Consider the following 21293-nt stretch of genomic DNA (forward strand, 5'->3'; position numbering starts at 1 on the left):
GTGGCCATTCTGTACATTTACAGAAGCACGCAGCTCTTCCCTCAGAAACTGAAGCCTCACATTTAACAACACCTCTGTGCTGACCCTACCGGAATATGAGTGTTAAAGGTCAAAAGGTCATTGCCGAAGGGTCACGAGGCGCACGCACTCGCCTGGCTCGGACTGCTGGCAGGCCGGAGCGGTGGGAAGCTTCCAGTAACACACTGTTAGCCGGGAAACGGCCTGAGAGCAATTATGCTGGAATCTTTTGTTTTGTTTTATTTTTTTTTGTAAAGTTTTTTTTTTTTAAGTTTTTTTTTGCGTATTACTTCTTAATGAGGTGATTCCCAGGGCCCGTGTGAGGCACTTACTGGTAACTGGGTTTGGACCGTGCTCTCTAATTTAGTATGATGGAACGGACCGAGACAGGAGATGGCGTTTCTCTCTCTCTCTCTCGCTCTCGCTCTCTTCCCGCCCACAGCGTACTGTAAATTAATGTAATTCGTGGCTGAAGGACGGAGATTGCGAAATGGCAAGGCCCCCTGCTGGGCCCAAGAGCTTGTTTCTCTGGTGATGGAGAAAGAGACTGCGGTATTTGTTGAGGTAGGCTCATACCACGATTCCAGTAAAGGCCATGTGCTGATGAAGGTCGGCCTTAACACACGATCAGCCGTAGACCATAGCAAGCTTTTGATAGAGGATTATGAAGGTGTTTGAAATAGTCCTGCGCAGTTCTAATAGTTTCTTCGTCCCCCCCCTGGGGCGTAGGAGTTGAAAGTGTGTGAGAAACAGCTCTTGGCTTCAGCGGGTGATGCTCCAGCATGCGAAGCTGCTCACCCCCATCTGAAAGCAATTTGAGTGAGAAAATAAAGTCTCCATATCTGACTCACAATCAGCTGTGGCCTGAAACATGATTTTTTTTCTTTTCTTTCTTTAAAAAAAAAAAAAAAAAAAAAAAAATCGATGCAAAGTCCACACTTTGTCATGTTCATCAGATGGCTTAACGTGGAACATGTTTCCCCTCAAAGCATCACACACATACCATCCACTCTGTGGTTTCGGAGCCTCCTGAAACAAGCCCCCCTTATTGTCAAGACGTCAAACTTGCAATTGCACAGCATTAATTGACTTTTTTCCCCTTTTTTTTTTAAGTGCAGAATAATGGGAACATCTGGTGGTCGTGTGTGTGTGTATGTGTGTGTGTGTGTGTGTGTTTGTGTGTGGTTGAAAGACATGGAAACGTTGGGGGTAGCACGGCTTTGGACCCACTGTAGCTCCATGACTGACTCCACTCTTTCCCCCGAACAGAAACTGGTGGTGGAGAACGTGGAGGTGCTGACCCAGATGAGGACCAGCTTCGACAAGCCAGAGCAGATGGCCGCCCTGTTCAAGAAGCTCACATGTGGGTACCGCGCCAGCCTGTCGGCGCTCCTTTTTCGGGTCTCAACCCCCACCAACTCCCCCTTCTCGCCACCCCTGGCAACGTTGCTCTCGAAGCAGTTGTTTGGAAGAGTTTCAGTCCTGCTTTGATGGCCAGGAGAAAAACGCACACGTCGCTCTCCTCTGGTGCTCCTGCCAGGGGAGGTTTGGGAGGAGATGGAGGGTCCGGGGATGGGGGTGGGGGGTGGGGGGTAGGGGAGTTTGGGGGTTGGGGGAACGCTTGCGGTTGCTGTTAAAAACCTGCTGCCTCTGAAAAGCAAACAAGCGAATGACCGCCATCAAGTTAGCGGTCATTCGAGAGGTTTGTCAGAGGACAAGGAACAGTCAGCTCACCCACAAGGTTATGAGATTATGTAAGCGTGACTTTTCTCTCGCTTTCTCTCTCTCTCTTTCTTCCCCTCTCTCTCTCTCTCTCTCTCTCTCTCTATCTGTTGGTCTGTCTTTGGCTCCTTCTCCAGCGGTCGACAGCGTCCTGAAACGAATGACCATCATTGGAGTCATCCTCTCATTCCGCTCGCTGGCACAGGAGGCTCTCCGAGACGTACGTTTACCCCTCGCCTCACCTCCGCACGATCACCCGACACCTTAGTGTCACATGACTTCATCGCTCTTTCATTTTCTCGTTCACAGATAATCTTTTTTTTCCCCTCTCTTACCATTTTTGGCCGTTTAAATGAAGTGTTTGTATAGCATGGCGTCATTCTCGAGGCGAGCGTTGGATGTTGTGAGCTCAGCCTTTTCTCACACACACTCTCTCGCTCTCGCTCTCTCCCAGGTGCTGTCCTGTCACATTCCTTTCCTGGTGAGCTCAGTAGAAGACTTCAAGGACCACATTCCCCGAGAGACGGACATGAAGGTAGGAGACTTCTGGTTCTGGCCTCCCTCCCGATGCGTGCGTGTGTGTGCGTGTGCGTGTGTGTGTGTGTGTGTGTGTGTGTGTGTGTGTGTGTGTGTGTGTGTGTGTGTTCGTGTGCGTTTGTGTGTGTGTATATGTGTGTGTGTGGGGGGGTGACATGGCTGGTGGCACGAGGAAATGACTTGGAACTGTGTTCACCTCTTTCCCACCGTTCCCACACCCACCCCTCTCTCTCTTTGTCTTTCTTTCTTTCTTTCTTTCTTTTTCTCTCTCTCTCTCTCTCTCCTCTTCTTCTTTCCTTTACTCTCCAATCTCTTTGTCCCTCATCTCGTTTTGTCTTTTCTCGTTTCTCCTTTCTCTCCTCATCTCCGCTCTCTCACTCTCCTCTCCTCTTGCCTTCCAGGTGGCCATGAACGTGTACGAGCTCTCGTCCGCAGCAGGCTTGCCCTGTGAGATTGACCCTGCTCTGGTGGTGGCACTCTCCTCTCAGAAATCGGGTAAGGCCCAGACACCCGCAGCCCATCCCCATAACCCCATTGTATTTTCTCCAGAGCTTGAAGGAGCAACACAGAACATGTGCTTTCGTAATGTCGTTAGATGTTGATCTATCTTTGATTGATCCAGTAAACAAGTAGCAAATACCAGTGGTAGATTATCCAACGAATTACACTTTAAAAAGCGCTCATCTGGACAGCCAGTGAGGATAGATGAGTTTTCTCTCTGCTGGAGTTTGGGCCTCTGTTTTTCTGTGTGACTCATACTTGGGCTATGACTAAATCAAAACCTAAATGAATCAAAACTCCAGCTGAACTTATCAAAACGCCAGTCGGAATTTGCTACTTAAACAGCCTCGGCAGACAGATATGTTTATGTAGGAGCGGCGCAATGTCAACTCCTCTTCGCCGTTTCCCACACTGCGGTGTCCACTTGGGTCTCTCCGCCGTATCTTGGCTCCATCTCGCTCCGAAGAGAAAACATCATTACACTGCTTGGACACCATCAAAGGGCTCGGGGGCGGACGGGCTCTTGGCCCAAACACATATTTCTCTTACGTCCTCACGATAACGTTCGACTGTTTGCTGTCAAAACAGCGCAGAGACTCCAGCGCGGGGCTTAATTGAATCACTCTTCCCAGTGTCGGGGTCTGTTAACACAAATACGACTTAATTGTTGGGCTGTGCTACCGTTTTTCTTGGCTGTTCGCGCACCGCAAGCCCAACAATGTCTCGGCTAGTTGTGTTTTGTTTTTAATTATTATTGTTTTGCTTGAGCTCCGTGTCATGTCAAAGTAATGAACGCTAAGCTGTGCCCGTGCAACTCACCAAGTCGCCGTCGCTGTTGTCTCGTCCATCACAGAGAACATAAGTCCAGAGGAGGAGTACAAGATCGCCTGCCTGCTCATGGTGTTCGTGGCCGTCTCTTTGCCTACCCTGGCCAGCAATGTCATGTCCCAGTACAGCCCTGCCATCGAAGGTATTCACCGTCAGGCCCTCATGCTTATTTGACCTTTGTGTAGCCTGTGTAGTATACTAATAATACATGTACACTTCATAAATATGAATATGTGTGAACACATGGTATACGTACGTACATGGTGGATTATAGCCACATGGTTACTGTTTACTTAAGATGTCTTCCACCGTCTCATTGTGGTCCTGTAGGTCACTGCAACAACATTCACTGTCTGGCTAAGGCCATCAACCAAATAGCTGCTGCCCTCTTCACCATTCACAAGGGGAGCATTGAGGACCGACTCAAAGAATTCCTTGCTGTAAGTTCTTTCTCTCTTGCTGTCTCTCTCAATCTCTCCCTCTCTCTCTCGCACACACACACACACACACACACACACACACACACACACTCCCTTGCTCTCCGAAACAACATTAGTTTGTGTCATTTTCTTCGCATTAATAAATCATATTTGCATCACAATAAACTGCCGTTTCATGTGCTGTCACTCGAGCCCTGTGACTTTGCCCCGTTGTGGCGTGGGAAGCCCTCACAATTTATTTGTGTGGTTATTTGTGTAAAACGCAAATATTTGTCCTCAAAAGGGAGAACCGTAAGGGGCATGTCAATCTCAGATGGACAGACAAACATAGACAGACCGGCCCTTGGAGTTGTGGTCTGTTTTGGTCTCTCTTGGTCTCTAAGAGAATCGTCTTTTAACAGCTGCCCCGAAGCACATCATTTGCCCATAAATCATTTTGTTAGGAAAAGAAAAAGGCACTACAACAAATCAAGCGCGACTACTCTTCTGCACACTCGGCTTTTACAGTCAAAGATCAGCTGCATTATGTGCTTACTGGCCAAGCTGCTGTGTGTGTGTTCATGTGAAGTCGTGTGATGGAGGCCTGACCCTCACCATCCCTCATCGACAGGACCAGATCTTGGGCCCTGTTCAGAGCACTGTCTGCGGGGCCTGATTTGGCTGCTCTTTTAGGGGGGAAATGAGAGCGCCATTAGGGGCCATTTAGTGCCCTTGCCATTCTTACTGAACCACTGAACTTGTGACACCCTTAGCCTTTAACAAATATTGGCAAAGGTTGTGGGTACTGAGGGACCTATCTACAAATGTTTTGTAGTGGATGAAACCACTCTCAGGTGATTTAGGCCAGGAGACTGATATCAAACAGTTTTCGAAAAGTTGTGTTTTTTACCTATCTACACAGCAATGCCAGAGTGGTGTTTTGAAGAAGTTTCGACTCTGAAATCCGTATTTGTACAAGTGTGTTTCAGAGCTACTAAAACACTGTTGTGGTGTGGACGAAAGGCCAAAACGGTGCAAAATTCCTGCGTTTTGATTTAAGATTTTTTTCACGGTTTTCGTTTGGACAGGCCCTTAGATCCTTAGTGGATACAGAAGAGGGTCCCCCATTCAGAACGGGGCTGTGGATTGTGCTTCAGCTGTTTCCCCTATTCAGACACCCCAAGCCCCATCAGCTAGTGATTATCGCCAGTGGTCCTATAATGATGTCTGGGCGATATCAAAAGGAGCTATTTCCGCTAACCTTTGGGAAGCTTGACTTATGCTCATAAAATAGAATAGTAAAGTGAAGGATTACAAGCCATTCTTTAATTCCAGTGAACATTTTATTTCTTTGCCAGGAGCAGTGTGTAGAGATGGTTGTCTCTACTGACTGAAGCCTATAGTGAATTGTTTTTTGTGTCTAAGTGTGGCAAGCATCCAAACCTGAGATCAATCTGTCAGACTTCATATATTTTCCCATTTATGTGAGTGAACACTTCCTATGTTGAGCTAAGATGGCCACCGAATTGTGAGCACGGAACAGAACCCTGCGCCATGCTGCTGCTATCGCCAGTAGGCAAGTAGGGAGGAACAACTTGCTTTGTACAAGCCTGGGAACCTCTGTGAAGAGCATTTCATGACTGAATTGCAGTCAATTGTGCAGTAGCTGTTTCCCCGAGTGACCAGGCCTGGATTAGCTAAGCAGGTGTGGGACAAGGAGGCCGAGGAGCCATAACTCACCTATCTTTCCATGACCACTGGCACAGGAGGACTTTAATTTAATTAATGCTTCAGTGGTCAAACCACAACACTTTTATTGCTCGTGTGTGTGTGTCTGTGTGTGTGTGTGTGTGTGTCTGTGTGTCTGTGTGTGTGTGTGTGTGTGCGCACGGAAACGTCTCGTTGACGTGGTGTTGCTGTTTCCCCCCCTCCCCTCCCTCACAGTTGGCCTCCTCCAGCCTGTTGAAGATCGGCCAAGAGACCGATAAGACCACGACGAGGAACAGGGAATCGGTGTACTTGCTCCTTGATATGGTGAGTCAACGCAGCAGGCAGGACACTTAGGCATTTCCTCTCCCAAGCTTTCTCTGTTCTCACTCCCTTTCTCTTTCACGCCACCTCAGTCCATAGAAGAAACATGATTGCCTTTGCTTTATGTGCATTTCTAATACGATATTTCACAACTGTTGTGAAGGAAAATATGAAAATCTGACCTGTGCTCTGTAGTTTCGAGCAACAAAGACAAAAAGACGTCTTCTCGGAAAGTTTCCTCACTGTGGTGACTTTATGTGGTCCGAAGTTCATATTCTGTTTTCTGACAGTCAAAAGTCTGTCTAGACCCATGCAAAAGGAAAAAGGGTGCGGGGTGGGGTGGGGGTCCTGATGCAAGATGCGATCAGCATTGGACTTGTGCGTATGCAGTCATGCGTATCTGTACTCTGGGGAGCCTGTGTGCGGGGATTTGTCTGTGGGATTTTTTTGGGGCGTCTTTGAAGAGTAATCCAGTGCAGTCCGAGCTGTGAGTGCGGCGCTCCGTAATGGAAAGGAAGAGCCCTCTTTATCTCGCACAGGACACATGCCTTCCTCGCCGCGCCGCCAGGGCTGGCTGCGGCAGCAATAGTTCAGCTTTTAATGGCACGGGCTAAGCGAAGCTCTCTCAAATTGCTCTTTGGAAAAACTGTTGTTCTCTGCTCTCACACTGTTTTGTGGTTGTGTGTGTGTGTGTGTGTGTGTGTGTGTGTGTGCGTTTGTTCTGCGGCCTGTGTGTGTGTTTGTTTTCTAGATTGTGCAAGAATCTCCATTCCTCACCATGGATCTGTTGGAATCATGCTTCCCTTACGTCCTGCTTCGAAACGCATACCACGCTGTCTATAAGCAGTCAGTGTCTGCCTCTGCATAAGACCCCCTCCCCTCCTCTCCTCTTCTTCTCCCCCCGCCTGGTGCACCCTTGGCATGTCGAGCGGGCAATGCAACGTGGCTCCCATTCCATAGACCCGTGTAGTCGTCTTTTAACCTTATAGTCTTAAGGCTTTTTGTGGGATCAGACCTTTCATAAAGAAAAAAAAAAAAACACCAACACGAACAAAAAAAAATAACATTATTGTATAAACAACCTGTTTATTGAACATTGAAGGTAAACAAGTTTGGTTGTCAGGGACTAGTCGCACTACTAAAAAAAAGAGAGTTTTTGCGCATTTTTGTTTCTCAATTTGACATGGAAATGATGGAAATATGAAATCTGTATCTGTGTGTGTGTTTGGGATGGGCTGGGGGTGAAATCATAAGTAATCTACATCATGCTAAAAAAATGCTTGTTTAATGACAGATGCCTCTATGATACACAGTGATTCTTTTAGATGTCGTTCTAGATTTAATCTGTGTGGGTTACTGCGTGCTTTTCTTTCTGTGAATTTGCATTTTATTTTTACACTTTGAGTTCCTTTGAATTATTTGCCAAAATATTGAAATAATAGCATCTCATTTGGTTTGAAACAGCAGAACTGTGGTTAACTACATGTTATTAAAAAAAGAACAACCAATAGTGTTGTTTGTACAAAGCATAGTATAATTTTTTAACTAACTCATAATGCCAAATCGGCATTACCACTCCAGTGTACCTGTCTATGCGGTATAATAAACATTCGTACATATTTATTGAATGTTTATCAGTTGTTCTCCCCTAACCAGTTTTATATGTTTTGAATTTTTGGAAATGACCGTGTATCTTCCATAACATGAATAAACATCAGGTCATATGCATTAACGAGTTCCGTCTGGAGTTGAAGTCCTGTACCGTGAAATGAGACACCATTTGAAAGCCAAATGCAATTCGCGTAGACTGGCAACACCAGCTGTGATCGTTCTCTGAAGTTATCCGTTCTGACATTCTCTTATTAGATTAAACTCGCTCAGCTGTGTTCACATGAGGTCTGCACTATATCTTAGTCCAAGAAATCACCATGTCAGGAGACATTTGTGGGGAGAGGGCGGCCACACACTGAATGTGAAATACAAGTCATCTCTTGAACGCCACTTAGCGATGGAGGAACACCTGCAACGGAATTCCAGTGAAGTACCCTGTCACACATGGATACATCAACCGTGTTACCGCACTGGTTGCGTAGGATAACAAAATTACCATGATGGCTGGCACGATTAATCACGAGTCTCTATGATCAGATTCGGATCCTGTTTAAATCTGTGTTCTCCTTCGCATTTACAAGAGGAGCGGATTTAAACCGTATTTAAAGGTATACTATGCAACGTTTTTCAGTTAATCAATTCGTTCCATACTGTTATATATGATTAAATGGGTCATTACCGGTCGAACGGTGTTTTTTTTGGCCGCTCTAGTGGTCTGTAGCGGTAAAACCACACTTGCAACTTCAGGAGACATCGGGCACGCACCCATGCTCTACTCCAGGAAGTGTCATGTAAAGTCTCATGAAAAGGCACGGCAGACTGACCGATTGAGGAGTTTTGTCAAATATCCACGCTAAAGCTGTAGGGGAAGCTCTGCAGAGAAATATGCAAGCATAAAACGAGCGAAAATGAAAAGTGAAAGCGAAACCGGCGATGAAATCGCCAATCCTGCATAGTATACCTTTAAAGCTTGAGCGCCCATGCGAGTTGCTACAGAGTTGTGCCTTATATTAATCCCCCTCTTAAACGAACGCTAATGGGGAATTAACGACTGCCGGGCGAAAAAAAACTTAAAATACGAGCCTAGAACTTGCTGCAGTCCAGCTCCAAATGTTCATTTGTACCCGTCAGTTAACTGACACTTCGAACTTGATGCCCTCTTTTGCTTTCAGTTTGCGAAGACTTGGGTTTGGTGATTTTAGACCACCCTCTTATCTGTTGGCTATAACCGTATCCACCAGGTGGAGAGACGTTTGCAACAATTAGCATGTATCTCTTGTGCTAGTCAAACAAGTGCAGTCCTCCTAACTGATGGTCCTGGAATTGAGAGGCGCGTAAAAGGCTGATGATGCACATTGATCGGGCTTATTTGGAACATGTTTCGCCAAGCGGTTTTCCACTCTACTGAAAAGGCAAGTCTGCGCGCAAATGCGTAATGACAAACCTCGATGGACACCTTTCCAAAAATGTCAGCGAAATACATTCGTCGCTGCATATAAGAGCCTGCTGGTCTTCATCCCTGCCTCGACCCTCGCGGTGAAGTTTGTGCGTGCGTGTGTGTGTCTGTGTGTGAGAGAGGGTGGGCAGTGGCTGCAGATCCCAGGCTAAAAAGGAGCTGATCCTGCACGGTGAGGTCACTTAACTATTGGTACAGCTGCAGGCGCTTGCAATCACCGAATCGGGCACGGGCATACGTGGAGAAAGTAGCACTGCCCACCTACAGTCAAGAACCATGAAGGAGTATGCACGCACTGAGTAAGGATCAAGCTATCAAGTCTACCGCATCAGGCTCTCCTGGAGGAATCGACTTTTTTTTCGTGTGCGAAAGAGAAAAGATGACCCATTTTCTCCAGGTGAATGACGCAAATCTCAACATGTCAAAATAGGCAGTTTCAGAAACTTTTTGTGGCTGTGCACACAAGGCTTTTTTTCTTTTTCTTTTCTTTTTTTTCTTAAAAAAAAGCTGGGTTGAATCATTTGCGGAGTCTATCTATGCTGTCAACATAAATAGGCTCAACTATCCCAACTATCCTTAACAACTGATTATCGCGCCAAGAAAGATGTTTTCTCAAAAGCTGTACATTTGTGTCCTCGCGATGGCCTGCTTGGTGAGGATCCCGCGCGCCACAGCTGCGGCGTGCGAGCCTATCCGCATCCCGATGTGCAAGTCCATGCCGTGGAACATGACCAAAATGCCCAACCATCTCCACCACAGCACCCAGGCAAACGCCGTCCTGGCCATCGAGCAGTTCGAGGGCTTGCTGGGCACCGGGTGCAGCCAGGACCTACTCTTCTTCCTGTGCGCCATGTACGCGCCCATATGCACGATAGACTTCCAGCACGACCCGATCAAGCCCTGCAAGTCGGTGTGCGAGAGAGCCAAGTGCGGCTGCGAGCCCGTCATGAAGAGATATAACCACACCTGGCCGGAGAGTCTGGCGTGCGAGGATTTACCAGTCTATGACCGAGGAGTTTGCATATCTCCGGAGGCTATCGTAAAAGCAGAAGGACCAGGTAATTATTTGAAGTGTAGTATCAGCTAGATTAGTGGTAGTAGTAGCCTAATGTTAGTTTATTATAGGTTAAAGACCTGAGCTAAATAAATACCTAATATCCCCTTAAACACATTTTTATGCTCATTTTTAAGACAATCCATACCAAGACCCCTCCAAGTGCTCCCATGGTAAGAGTTCTGATGTGAAGAGTTTTTGTCCCCTTTAGGGGACTTTTAAAACATAAACACGCTGCACTGCTAATTAGAGACTAACACCAGTCCTGTTTTAATTTAGAATCAAATCCTGACTTTCCAATGGACTCTCACAATGGTAACTGTAAGGGGGCCGGTGGTGAGTCTTTAAGTTTTTTAAAAGCAGCCTGTGATCTATTATGGAGTAGTCATTTACTGTAGTCATTCACTGTACCTGTCCATCACAGGGGTCTGTGATGTATTATGGAGTAGACATTTACCTGCCGGCCACAGGGATCTGTGGTGAATTGCTCTGGCTGGGGTCTGGCTGGTTTTTACTAATAGTGGATGTACAATTTGTATTTCAGATCGGTGCAAGTGCAAGACTGTCAGACTTGGTTTAAAAACCTATCTGAAGAATAATTACAATTATGGTGAGTAAGTGCTCTATGTTGACTCCTGAAGAGTATTTCTATACACTTCATATTTTCTATGAGAAGATATTAAATCAAAAGATTTACAAACAACTGTCAGATTTATGAGATGTGAATTGTAGGCGCATGAGAAACGAATTAATGGCCCATTCTAAGTGTGAAATTAATGATGTGATTTAAAAATGAATTATGCTCTTTACAGTTATCCGTGCCAGAGTCAAAGAGATCCGCACTCGGCACCATGACCTGAGTGCCGTCGTGGAGGTCAAAGACATCCTGAAGTCATCGCTGGTGAACATTCCCCGTGATGTTGTGAACCTGCACTACAATTCTGGGTGTCTGTGCCCTGAGCTTGTAGCCAATGAGGAGTACATCATCATGGGCTATGAGAATGAAGAACGCTCAAGGTAAACAGCCTTGCCACTGGATTGGATGGTTGCCGGTTGTTTATATGTATAATATACATTTTGTAATAAATGTCAACATTTTAGAGCATTTTATTTTTTGTATTTGGTTTTATTTTCCATTGACCAATTTGTGTATTTTTGTTTTCTTTTGTATAGGCTGCTGCTCATAGAAGGTTCAATTGCACAAAAGTGGAAGGACAAAATGGGGCGGAAAGTAAAGGTAAGGTCAAATCTTAAGGCGGAAGCTACATTCCCATTTTAATTATGAAGGTCAGAGGTGGCTGAAGTGTGTCCTATGTGGGTTGAGGGAATGTTACAAAATCAAGGTGTACTGAATCAGGTATACTGATAAAGCGCTCTCGCAATGATCGTGTTGGAAATTAAAATATTAAATTTTTGTAATACCCGTGTATTTGCCAGCTTTTCCATGACCCTTGTTTGATTAACATGAACGCGTGCACAAGAGAGGAAATTCTCCTCAGTGCTCCCCTCTGACACATGGCTGGAAAGGCGAGATCACTGAAGAGTAGAAATGTTTCCCACAGTCGGGAGATTTACACAAGGGTTACTTACTGTGGGACACTTGAGGCCTAACCGTGATTTCTCTCTTTACGCTCGGTTGCCGTTTAAGTAGTATAACCTTTAGCACAGAGCGAAACAGGATGCCATTGACGGAGGAGAGAGGAAATTGGTTCAGTTCAGTGAAATGTCACTTTTGTGGGGGGAAAAAACGTGTGAAAACCAAAAGGAAGGTCAACTTTGAGGGTTTTTTTTTTCCTTTTCTGCGCATCTGTCTTGCAGTCAAGTTTGTGATGCAGCAAATGTTCCTATGACTAACATCTTGTGGAAGTGAGCTGTTTTCATTATATTTCCGTTATTCTTGCTCGCTTTTCCTCTCTCTATCTCTCTGTCTCTCTATCTCTCTCTCTCTCTCGGTCTGTCCGTCCTGTCAGCGTTGGGACCAGGTCCTCCGTGAGACGGCCAGAGGAAACTCGGGCAGGAGTAGCTCCAGACGAAACCGCCACTGATCCAAGCAGGCCCTGAGCTGGAGAGACCCACAGGGGAGGAGAAGTGTTCCATACAACTGAACAAAAACAAATTGCACTATTGTATGTTCTTTTCATTGTTGTCATTTATGAGTTGTACCCCTAAAAAAAAAAAAAAAGTAGGTTTATTTTAGTTTGTCGCTTTTTTGTATTATATTGTTTTATATTCTTTTTTTTTTTACGACTCATTGCCTTTGCAATTGTGAATGGTTTATGTAGCAGTGCTCTCCGCATACTTGTGGAGTGACTCCGTGTGTGAGGTTTGCTGGAAAGGGGAGCTGTTTTGCGGATCAAAATGAAACGGAATGAGCAGGCTTTTTTTTTTTTCTTTTTGAAAAAAAAACGAGAGGGACGGATATTTATCTAGCACCGACACAATGGGATGGAATCAGATGCCTTTTTTTTCGAGATGCCAAAGTACTTTGCGTGACGCTACGCAGCGCTCCGGCTGCAGCTTTTACACTTTGAAAGAGAGGGGGGACGAACACGTTTTTAATGGCGCAGCAGCTGCGTCTCTCTCGCTCGCTCTCTCGGCCCCTCCAGAGGATTGGAAAAGACTCTTCAAAGGCGGAGCGAGGCGGCGAAGGGTGGAACCATCTTTTGGCAAGCCATGGAGAAGTGTCAGGATGATCCAAGGCTGTGTAGGGAATGCCATCAAGAAAGGAAGAAAGGAAAGAGTGGGGGGCGGGTAAAAAAAAGTTGTTGGGGAGCTCATTAAAAAATTATGTTCATTTTATTGGAGCATTATAATGCATACCATGTCTGTAGTGCTGTTGTTAGATGTCCCTGATTTGATTGATTTTATTTTTGTTTGTTTCTCTTTCATGTGTTCATTTTTTAATTAACTGCTCTTTGAATTTTAGTGTCTGTTTTTTTGTTTCATTTAGTTTTTTTATTTTGTTTGTTTTTATTTCCACTAAAGATGGTTCAGACAGCCATCTTTTTGAGCATCTGCATTTTTCAATGTGCCTGGACTTTGTCAGACTGGTCGTATAAACTATACACTACATATTACAGGAAAAGCATCAACCATTGCTGTTTGTTAACCAGTTTTCATCCTCCATTAAACACTTCTGGACCATGTCAAGAGCCAGTTATTCCCCCTCTGCCTGCCTGCCTGCCTGCCTGCCCTTTGCGGTGGCTCCAGCCCACGAGCCCCGTTTGACAGATTTGTCTTGTCCTGTCAGTGGACAGCGTCAGTGGCTTGTCAGTGAGTTCAGTGCAGCTATCTGACCAGGCCAGTTACAGAAGTGGAGTGAATCTGGCCTCTGTCCAAATCTCTCTCTCTTTCCGTCTCTCTCTCTTTCTGTCTCTCTCTTTCTCTCTCTCTCTTGCTTGCTCTCTGAAAGCATTCCTCCCAGCGAGAGCATGAGTCTGTTTATCCTCTCATAGCTCTCAGCCAGAGCTCTGGCCTGATGCAGAGTGGTGTCTGTTCAAGCTTAAAGCAGGGTTTCTCTGTGTAAACACTGGTATCTATTTCGACCCCCTCCATGCCAATGGGAGATTGCAGCAGGGAGGGACAGAGAGTGAGGGAGTATAGCTGGGGAGGGGGGGAGGGGGGGGGTGGTTGGGTCTTGGAAAAGTTCACGCTATATAACGCTCGAGTGTTGCACACATCTCTAATTCAGCGTGGATTTATGGGCTGTCTCTGCATCTCCGAACATGCAAATCTAATTCGCCTTTGAGTTTATTGGACCACACAGTGATGAGCCATCACTTTGAGCACTGCTTTATGCTCTCCATCTATCAGAAGTGAGAGATGGCCTGAGAAATGACTTTGGGGAACAAATTTATGGATGCGTGTGTGTGTGTGGGGGGGGGGAGGAGGGTTAGTGGGGCTTGTGGGACGGGGAGCAGCGAGGGACAAACTTCATCATGGATCAGGGAGTTTACGGCAGAATTGACTCAAAATGGGATATTTATTATGACATAAAAATCGGAGCGGTCTGCCTCGTCCACGTTTTATTTGCCTGCGGCCCGGGCCTGTCTTCGCCGCCCCTCTGAGCACGGGCGGTGTTTTACAGCCACCTGACATGCTGAATAAAACACCTCCACAATCAATCTGTCTCGCCACCCGCACATTTAAACTCACTGAAATTATGCACCATGTGGGAGCCATCAAACAAGCTCGGTATAGATGTAAATCTCCCTCCCCTCTCCCTCTCTCTCTCTCTCTCTCTCTCTCTCTTTCTCTCTCGCTCTCTCTCTCTCCCCCTTTCTCTCTCTCTCTTCCCTCATCCCTCCTCTCTCTTTCCTCTGGGGCCAGCAGAAGACATGGTACCTCTCTCTGCTCAATCAGCATCTGGTTTTGCATCAGCCTCACGGCTGCCCCCTTAACAGGGCCTTGACTTCATAAAACATATTTAATGACTTCCATAAGAGAGCGCTTGTGGTCGTAACGTTAAGCCTAAGTCAGTGTCTCTCGGTCAGGGTCTGAGAGCTCCAGGTCACTTAATGCTCATTACTAATGACTACATATTTCTCAGCCTTTAAATCAATATCGCCGAGTAGCTGCAGACTTCTTTCACATAATATTTTCTCTCATATATATATTTAGTGAGTAGTGCTGCTTCTAGAATGGCCCGGGCATAGACTTACTCTTCATCCATACGGTCTCCCTGACCCTACATGTAGACGTCTGACCATCTGAGGTGGCTTAGAGGGCCTGGAGTCTCCTGGGAGTCGACCTGCTGTCCGGTCTCCTAATGCCTGGGAAAATCTGCTGACGACAGTGGGCCTGGTTCCCCAGGACACCGGCCTCCCCACCCCCACTACCACCCACCCCCATCATCCTCAGTGGACGACCCCTTGCTCGGCCACAGCCAACGATGAGAAAGTGCCTGAAAGAATAACTGACCTGTGTATTTCACACCGTATGGAACTGCTGACAAGAAAAACTGTCCTTCTGGGTCTCTTTTCCCCTTTGCTTTCATTTCCTGTGACAGGCCCGGGTAGGCTTTCATGAATATGAGGCGTGATCAAAAACACATGTTTCAACGTGTATGAGAAAAACCTGCGGATATGGTTCATATTTGAGGTGTACAGTGAAACTAACATAGAGACAAAAAAAAATCATCCCCCTAATTGTTGATTGATAATATTTCAAATAATGAATGCACTCCGTTCCAACAAAAGCATACACAGAAATGCTCAACAACGTAGTTTGTGAAATGAAATCAGAAAAGATAAAGTACAACCTAATTAGTATAATTCACTGTAATCTGCATTGAGGTTATGTTACCATTATAAGTCACCAACATTTTTTCCCAAACTGAATTCAGAACAAACCACATGTTATGGATAATCTGTGGAGCTCCTCTGACCTCATTCACGTGTTTGCATGGGCTCGTGTAATCTTATATTTTTCTAGTGGTTTGACTGATGTGATCTTATGGTGAAGACTGTCTCAGAGGATATGTAGACACACACACACACACACACACACACACACACACACACACACACACACACACACACACACACACACACACACACACACACACACACACACACACACACACACACACACACACACACACACACACACACACACACACACACACACACACACACACACACACACACACACACATACATACAGTGGGGAGAATACATATTTGAACCCATGCCAAAGTTGACTAAAAAGAGGAATATAAAATCATCTTTTGGAAATTGATCTTAATCTTAATAAAAGAAAATTGTAGAATAATGCCAATCTCTAGGTATGGTGAAGGAAATGTGATGATGTGGGGCTATTTTAATTCCAAAGGCCAAGGGGACTTTATCAGGATGCATAATATCCTGGACCCATGAAATTGGTCTTTAAAAATAAAAACGTACAAAAAAAATCTTCCTGCCTCTATTGGAATTTAATATAGGGGTTAAATACTTATTCTCTCCTATTTTAAGGAAGAACATTTATTTATTTTACGATACATTCTTCATTAACGAAGAAAATTGATGTCCTTAAAGCAACACTAAAGAGTTTTTCGTACCTTAACATAATGTTTCCAAAACTGTCTATAACCGCACTATGTACTGTAACAGATCAGGTAGAGTACCTGTGGTTCGATGAAATGAAATCTAAGAAACCACAAATTTGACTTGCTTTGATGTCGCAATACATCATACTGTCATAAAATCATCCAACATGCTCTGCCTTGTCTGTGGACATCGTTATTTGGTGGATAAACAAATAGTACGCGTGCAACAGAGAAAAAGTGCTTGAGTGCTGCTTTAAAGGTTGGATTGAGATCAATTTCCAAAAGATAATTTTATATTCCTCTTTTTAGTCAACTTTAGCATGGGTTCAAACACTTATTCTCCCCACTGTATACATACAGTATATACAGAATGTATATATATACACACACACACACAATGTGGAGCACATGTATTTGATACCATGCTAATGTTGCCTAAAAAGAGGAATATAAAATCATATTTTTAATTCAAAAAATGAGTAAAAATCAAACTGCTTAGGACACCATTTTCTAGCCTGTGTGCAACCAAACTTTAGCCCCGCCTACATATTTTTTCAGCAGGGAAGTTCTGACAAAAATTGAGGATGAGTAGTCAGGCTAGGAATTTTCTTTGTGATTGAAGAATGTATTGTAAATAAATAAATGTTCTTCCTTAAATGCTAGGGGGCATAAGTATTTGACCCCTAAATTCCCAAGAAAATTGGTGTCCTTAGCGGTTTGATTTTTACATATTTTTTTAATTAAAGCAACACTAAAACACTTTTCCTCTGTTGCTACACGCTATTTGTTTATCCACCAAATAACAATGTCCACAGACAAGGTAGAGCATGTTGCATGATTTTATGACAGTATGATGTATTGCGACATCGAAGCAAGTCAAATTTCTTAGGTCTCATTTAATCAAACCACAGGTGCGCTACCCGATTTGGTAAAGTTACATGCGGTTATAGCCGATAGAGGGCCGCAAAGTCAATGCAGAAGTGCTGTTCACCATGTCATGAGTTGATGAACCACTGAAATGATTTTGGAAACATTATGTTAAGGTACGAAAAACTCTTAGTGTTGCTTTAAGGCATTAAGATCAATTGTCAAATGATGATTTTATATTCCTCTTTTTAGGCAACTTTAGCATGGTATCAAATACATGTGCTCCCCACTGTAAACAGTATATATATATATATATATATATATGAGAGAGAGAGAGAGAGAGAGAGATGTAGATTTAGAGATGTAATAAACAAAATGCTATTCAAAGTTAACTTAACTTGATGGAAAACACTGGTAACAATTACATTAGGGCAATTTCCACAGAAAGTTTCACCATCCCAGACCTCAGAACTCACAGGAAGTTCACTGACGTTGGAGAGTTTTTTTTTTTTTAATGAAAAGTACTGCTGACCTTTAGAAGATAACTGCAGTAATCGTTAGCACCCGTGCACAGCTTTATCATCTGGGTCTCTCTGCCTCCGTGTCTGCTTCAGCACTGATGTATTTGTTCTGGTCATAATGGCCATACCGTGAAAAAAAGGAATACGTAGCACAGGGATTGGCACGCCATGAAACGAAAGGTCAGGAGTGGGAAGCCGAGAGGAAAAAGAGAAATACTTCCATGATCTCCCTCCAATTAGGCATCAAAGAAATCCCTCTGAATGTACAAATTGTTTGCGGTTATGAAACTGTTTGTGAAAGTGCTGAGCGAGGGAAAAGGGGGCACTGGAGAAGAAGTGGAAAGAAAGAGAGAAGCAGGAGAGCGGGAGACAGTGAGGGAACGAGGGGAAGACGGGGGGAAAGCAAAAGGGGAGAAATGGAGAGGAGCAGAGGGGAAAAAGGAGACCGCAAGAGAGAGGAGCGAGGGGACAGCAGGGCATTGGAGAATGTAGGGGTTTGTATAGAGAGAATGTGTGTGTGTGTGTCCGTGTGTGTGTGTGTGTGTGTGTGTGTGCGTGTGTGTGTCCGTGTGCATGTGTGTGTGTGTGTGTGTGTGTGTGTGTGTCTGTCTGTCTGTGTGTGTGCGTGTGTGTGTCCGTGTGTGTGTCCGTGTGCATGTGTGTGTGTGTCTGTCTGTCTCTCTGTCTGTCTGTCTGTGTGTGTGTGTGTGTGTGTGTGTGCGTGTGTGTGTCCGTGTGCATGCGTGTGTGTGCGTGTGTGTCTGTCTGTCTCTCTGTCTGTCTGTGTGTGTGTGTGTGTGTGTGTGTGTCTGTCTGTCTGTCTGTCTGTCTGTCTGTCTGTCTGTCTGTCTGTCTGTCTGTGCGTATGTGTGTGCGTGCGTATCTAAATCCAATCATATTGCACGAGGAAAAAGGCCTCTCAGTGCAGGTGCATATCAGACATGATAAAAGGCCGCCTGGCTCTTGGGCACCTGGCTCAAACACTTCACAGATGTCCACTGCTCCTCGCCACGCCTGGGAACGGCCAAACAGCTGCCCGGGCAGAGCTGGACGAGAACGCACGGGCAGAGCCATGGGCAGCCGCACAGCAACCCGTCCCTCCGATGAGGCAATAAGCCAGTGTGGGTTTGCCGAGTTCATTCCCCCCCAATGCAAGGGCCCTCACGAATACTTTGTGAGAAAAGATGGCCATTTTATTGACCGGCAGAGCCATGGTAGGATAGGACAGGGCAGGGCAGGGCAGGGCAGGGCAGGGCAGAGTTGGGGCACACTAAAGGATATGTGCTGGGGCTGGGAGATGAGATGACCCGCTCTGGCTCGGGCAGGTGCTGTGCTGTGCTGGCAGGCTCCGGGGAGAGACATTAGAAGTGGGCCAAAGGTGGAGAAGAAGGAGAGAAGGAAGAAAAGAGAGAGAGAGAGAGAGAGAGAGTGTGTGTGAGAGAGAGAGTAATGAGGGAGGGAGGTAGTGTGAAGTCCCAAGGAGGGAGAGGGATATGTGAGACCCGGGAAGGAGGAGAATTGACAGTTGTGATTTGAGACAGAAATGAAGAGAGAGGATTAAGATATGTCAGATAGAATACAGGGAAAAGTGTAAGAGAACATCAAGTGAGAGAGAGAAAGTGTGTGTGTATGTGTGTGTTGTATGTGTGCATATGTGTGTTGTGTGTGATGAGAGACATGAGAGTATAGAGGAGGGGATAGCACTTGGGGGGCCCCGGGAGAGCTCATCTCTTTCTCCTGTAAAGGATTTGCTACAGCCGCTCCATCCATACTCCTCCACCACACCCCACCCCACCTCCCCTCCCTCTCAGTACAGAACTCCCACTGAGGACTTTGTGACGACGTCTCTCTCCCTCCTGCAAAACAAATCAGAGCGGGCCGGCCTGCAACATCATCCCTCTATATAACAATGGCTCGTTTGTTGCCCGCCAGCCACCGCAAACTAATTGAATTATCAGCGGAGGAGGACAAGCACCCGCCCGCCCGCCCAGCCCTGTGTCAAGATGTTGCTAATTACTGATTAACACACAACGCCACAATGAATGAGCGGCTGGCACCCTAAGCACTCTGGTAAACTCTGCACCTGGAGCCACGGGCAACCTTATAACTGGCCACTGAGCAGAGACGCCGTCACTGTTAACTGTTTACACAGTCTTAATTATATGTTTGCTCATGTCTGGCTCCTGAAAAGGTAACTATGGCTAAATGTTTTATCAGATGGCATGTTCTTAGACGGCCTGAGAGCTGACTGACTGACACATTAGTCCCCTGGTGGGCAGGAGGGAAAATATTTGCTCCCAGGTTGTTGCAGTGTGTAAATAAGAGCACTGGGCAAATATTCTCTCTGTTATTTTGCTGTTTTGGTTTTTATTTCATACTGTGGCTTGTGTGTGTGTGTGTGTGTGTGTGTGTGTGTGTGTGTGTGTGTGTGTGTGTGTGTGTGTGTGTGTATTTTAACTGTAACTTATTTGCTTTGCTTCCTATATATTGAAATAAACAGAATAAAAGGAGTTATGTCCTAGTTGTCACTTGTCATTATAGGAGCTCATCCAGCCATCCCCTTTTCCATTACAGTTTAGGGATGAAACTTTAATGTTGTACTCCCATGCAAAGGACATGTGACTTGTCAGTAAAGTGATATAAACATAAGCGCTCAGTGATTGCTTGGGTTAATTTTGTATATTTAGACAAATGCCCCGTGTGAGTAGGCCTAGGCCTCCACAGTGAGGCTGAAAGTTCCATTTTAAAACCAGAGAATACGTAAGGACATAAAGATGTTGTGTCCTTCCTAGAAGACAGAGAGAGTCATTTTAAATGCGAAATCGCTCAGCATCTGAGACATTCACAACAGACTTGACAGATACCTGGCTGGTGGTGGAAAAAGCAGACCAACCCCCACCGCCCACATTCACATCGTTTTTGGAGATCTGAATATAATCGCCTGTGATATTGCTGTCAGTCAGTGCCAACTTTACGGCCTTTTTAATTATAAAGTAAGTCCAGCACCTGATGGAGGGAAACCATTTAACAGATAGGATAGAGGCCACAGGGGACTCCTAAAACTCTTTTGCCTGTGTTCGTTACCCCCACCACACACTGTTCCATGCGAACCATATTATTTTCCACAAATGGCAACAAAACATGATCAAAATGAACTAAACCGGCGGTGGAATGAGAGCGTGTGAGTGTTTTCCCCTGCCCTTTTTTTGGTCGGTGTGACATTTCATGTAATGGACTTTTAATAACAATATAAATTACAAAATGCATCTTTTGTTATTGTTTCATATGACGTGCGCATTTTAAAGTGTATTGTGTGTTTTCCGTGAACTCCAGTGTTCCCCTCGTAAAAACCACACTGCGGTTACAAGGTGTTACAACTCGCTGACGCCAGAACTGGTGGACGCGCTGCCAGCCGCGAACCTCTTCCAGTGGCCCCAGGTGGGATTTTTCCACCTCGGAGTGGAGGAAAATAAACACAGTGCAATCATTCAGTCACCCTGAACCCGGGCTGCACCAGCGGGAACTGGAGTTCTTGGAGCCGAGTTGCACATGGGCAGTGAACGAGTCCACAGGGGACCTTCTACAAGTCTTTTCACAGGACTTCTCAGTAGGTCTCTCAGTAGCAACATCCTGTCTTTTTATATTTTCTAGATAAACGTTTCTGTTTCTCAAAACGCTCGTC

The 21293-nt window shown here is 45.4% G+C and overlaps 2 protein-coding genes across 6 annotated transcripts in view; both read left to right on the top strand.

The window, feature by feature from the left end:
* The window catches only part of nckap1 (NCK-associated protein 1), a 38035-nt gene extending 30251 nt beyond the window's left edge, over positions 1 to 7784 (top strand). For all 4 annotated transcript variants that reach the window (XM_062534193.1, XM_062534194.1, XM_062534195.1 and 1 more), the window contains 8 exons: positions 1288 to 1381; positions 1878 to 1960; positions 2195 to 2275; positions 2679 to 2772; positions 3632 to 3748; positions 3937 to 4046; positions 5970 to 6059; positions 6808 to 7784. In XM_062534193.1, the coding sequence (XP_062390177.1) occupies positions 1288 to 1381; positions 1878 to 1960; positions 2195 to 2275; positions 2679 to 2772; positions 3632 to 3748; positions 3937 to 4046; positions 5970 to 6059; positions 6808 to 6924 (786 nt within the window). In that variant the 3' untranslated portion in view covers positions 6925 to 7784. The remainder of the gene's footprint in view (positions 1 to 1287; positions 1382 to 1877; positions 1961 to 2194; positions 2276 to 2678; positions 2773 to 3631; positions 3749 to 3936; positions 4047 to 5969; positions 6060 to 6807) is intronic.
* A 1407-nt stretch (positions 7785 to 9191) lies between these two features.
* On the top strand, positions 9192 to 13323 carry frzb (frizzled related protein). 2 transcript variants are annotated; one of them, XM_062534198.1, is made up of 7 exons: positions 9192 to 10181; positions 10315 to 10350; positions 10457 to 10513; positions 10722 to 10787; positions 10990 to 11194; positions 11351 to 11414; positions 12148 to 13323. In XM_062534198.1, exons 1-7 carry the CDS (start codon positions 9728 to 9730, stop codon positions 12220 to 12222), a joined length of 957 nt encoding a protein of 318 aa, XP_062390182.1. In that variant the 5' UTR covers positions 9192 to 9727; the 3' UTR covers positions 12223 to 13323. The 2 variants fall into 2 exon arrangements, with proteins under 2 accessions (XP_062390182.1, XP_062390183.1); XM_062534199.1 differs by lacking the exons at positions 10315 to 10350; positions 10457 to 10513 and having other exon boundaries at positions 9193 to 10181.
* Positions 13324 to 21293: the final 7970 nt, after the last annotated feature.

The sequence above is a fragment of the Sardina pilchardus genome, chromosome 4 (genome assembly GCF_963854185.1).
Source record: "Sardina pilchardus chromosome 4, fSarPil1.1, whole genome shotgun sequence".
NCBI lineage: Eukaryota > Metazoa > Chordata > Actinopteri > Clupeiformes > Clupeidae > Sardina > Sardina pilchardus.

Excerpts from the sequence above, each read along its gene's own strand:
- frzb (XM_062534198.1), top strand. The coding sequence starts at position 9,728 with ATGTTTTCTCAAAAGCTGTACATTTGTGTCCTCGCGATGGCCTGCTTG. Across the intron at positions 10,182-10,314 it reads CGTAAAAGCAGAAGGACCAG|ACAATCCATACCAAGACCCC; the intron begins GTAATTATTTGA and ends CTCATTTTTAAG. Across the intron at positions 10,351-10,456 it reads CCCCTCCAAGTGCTCCCATG|AATCAAATCCTGACTTTCCA; the intron begins GTAAGAGTTCTG and ends GTTTTAATTTAG.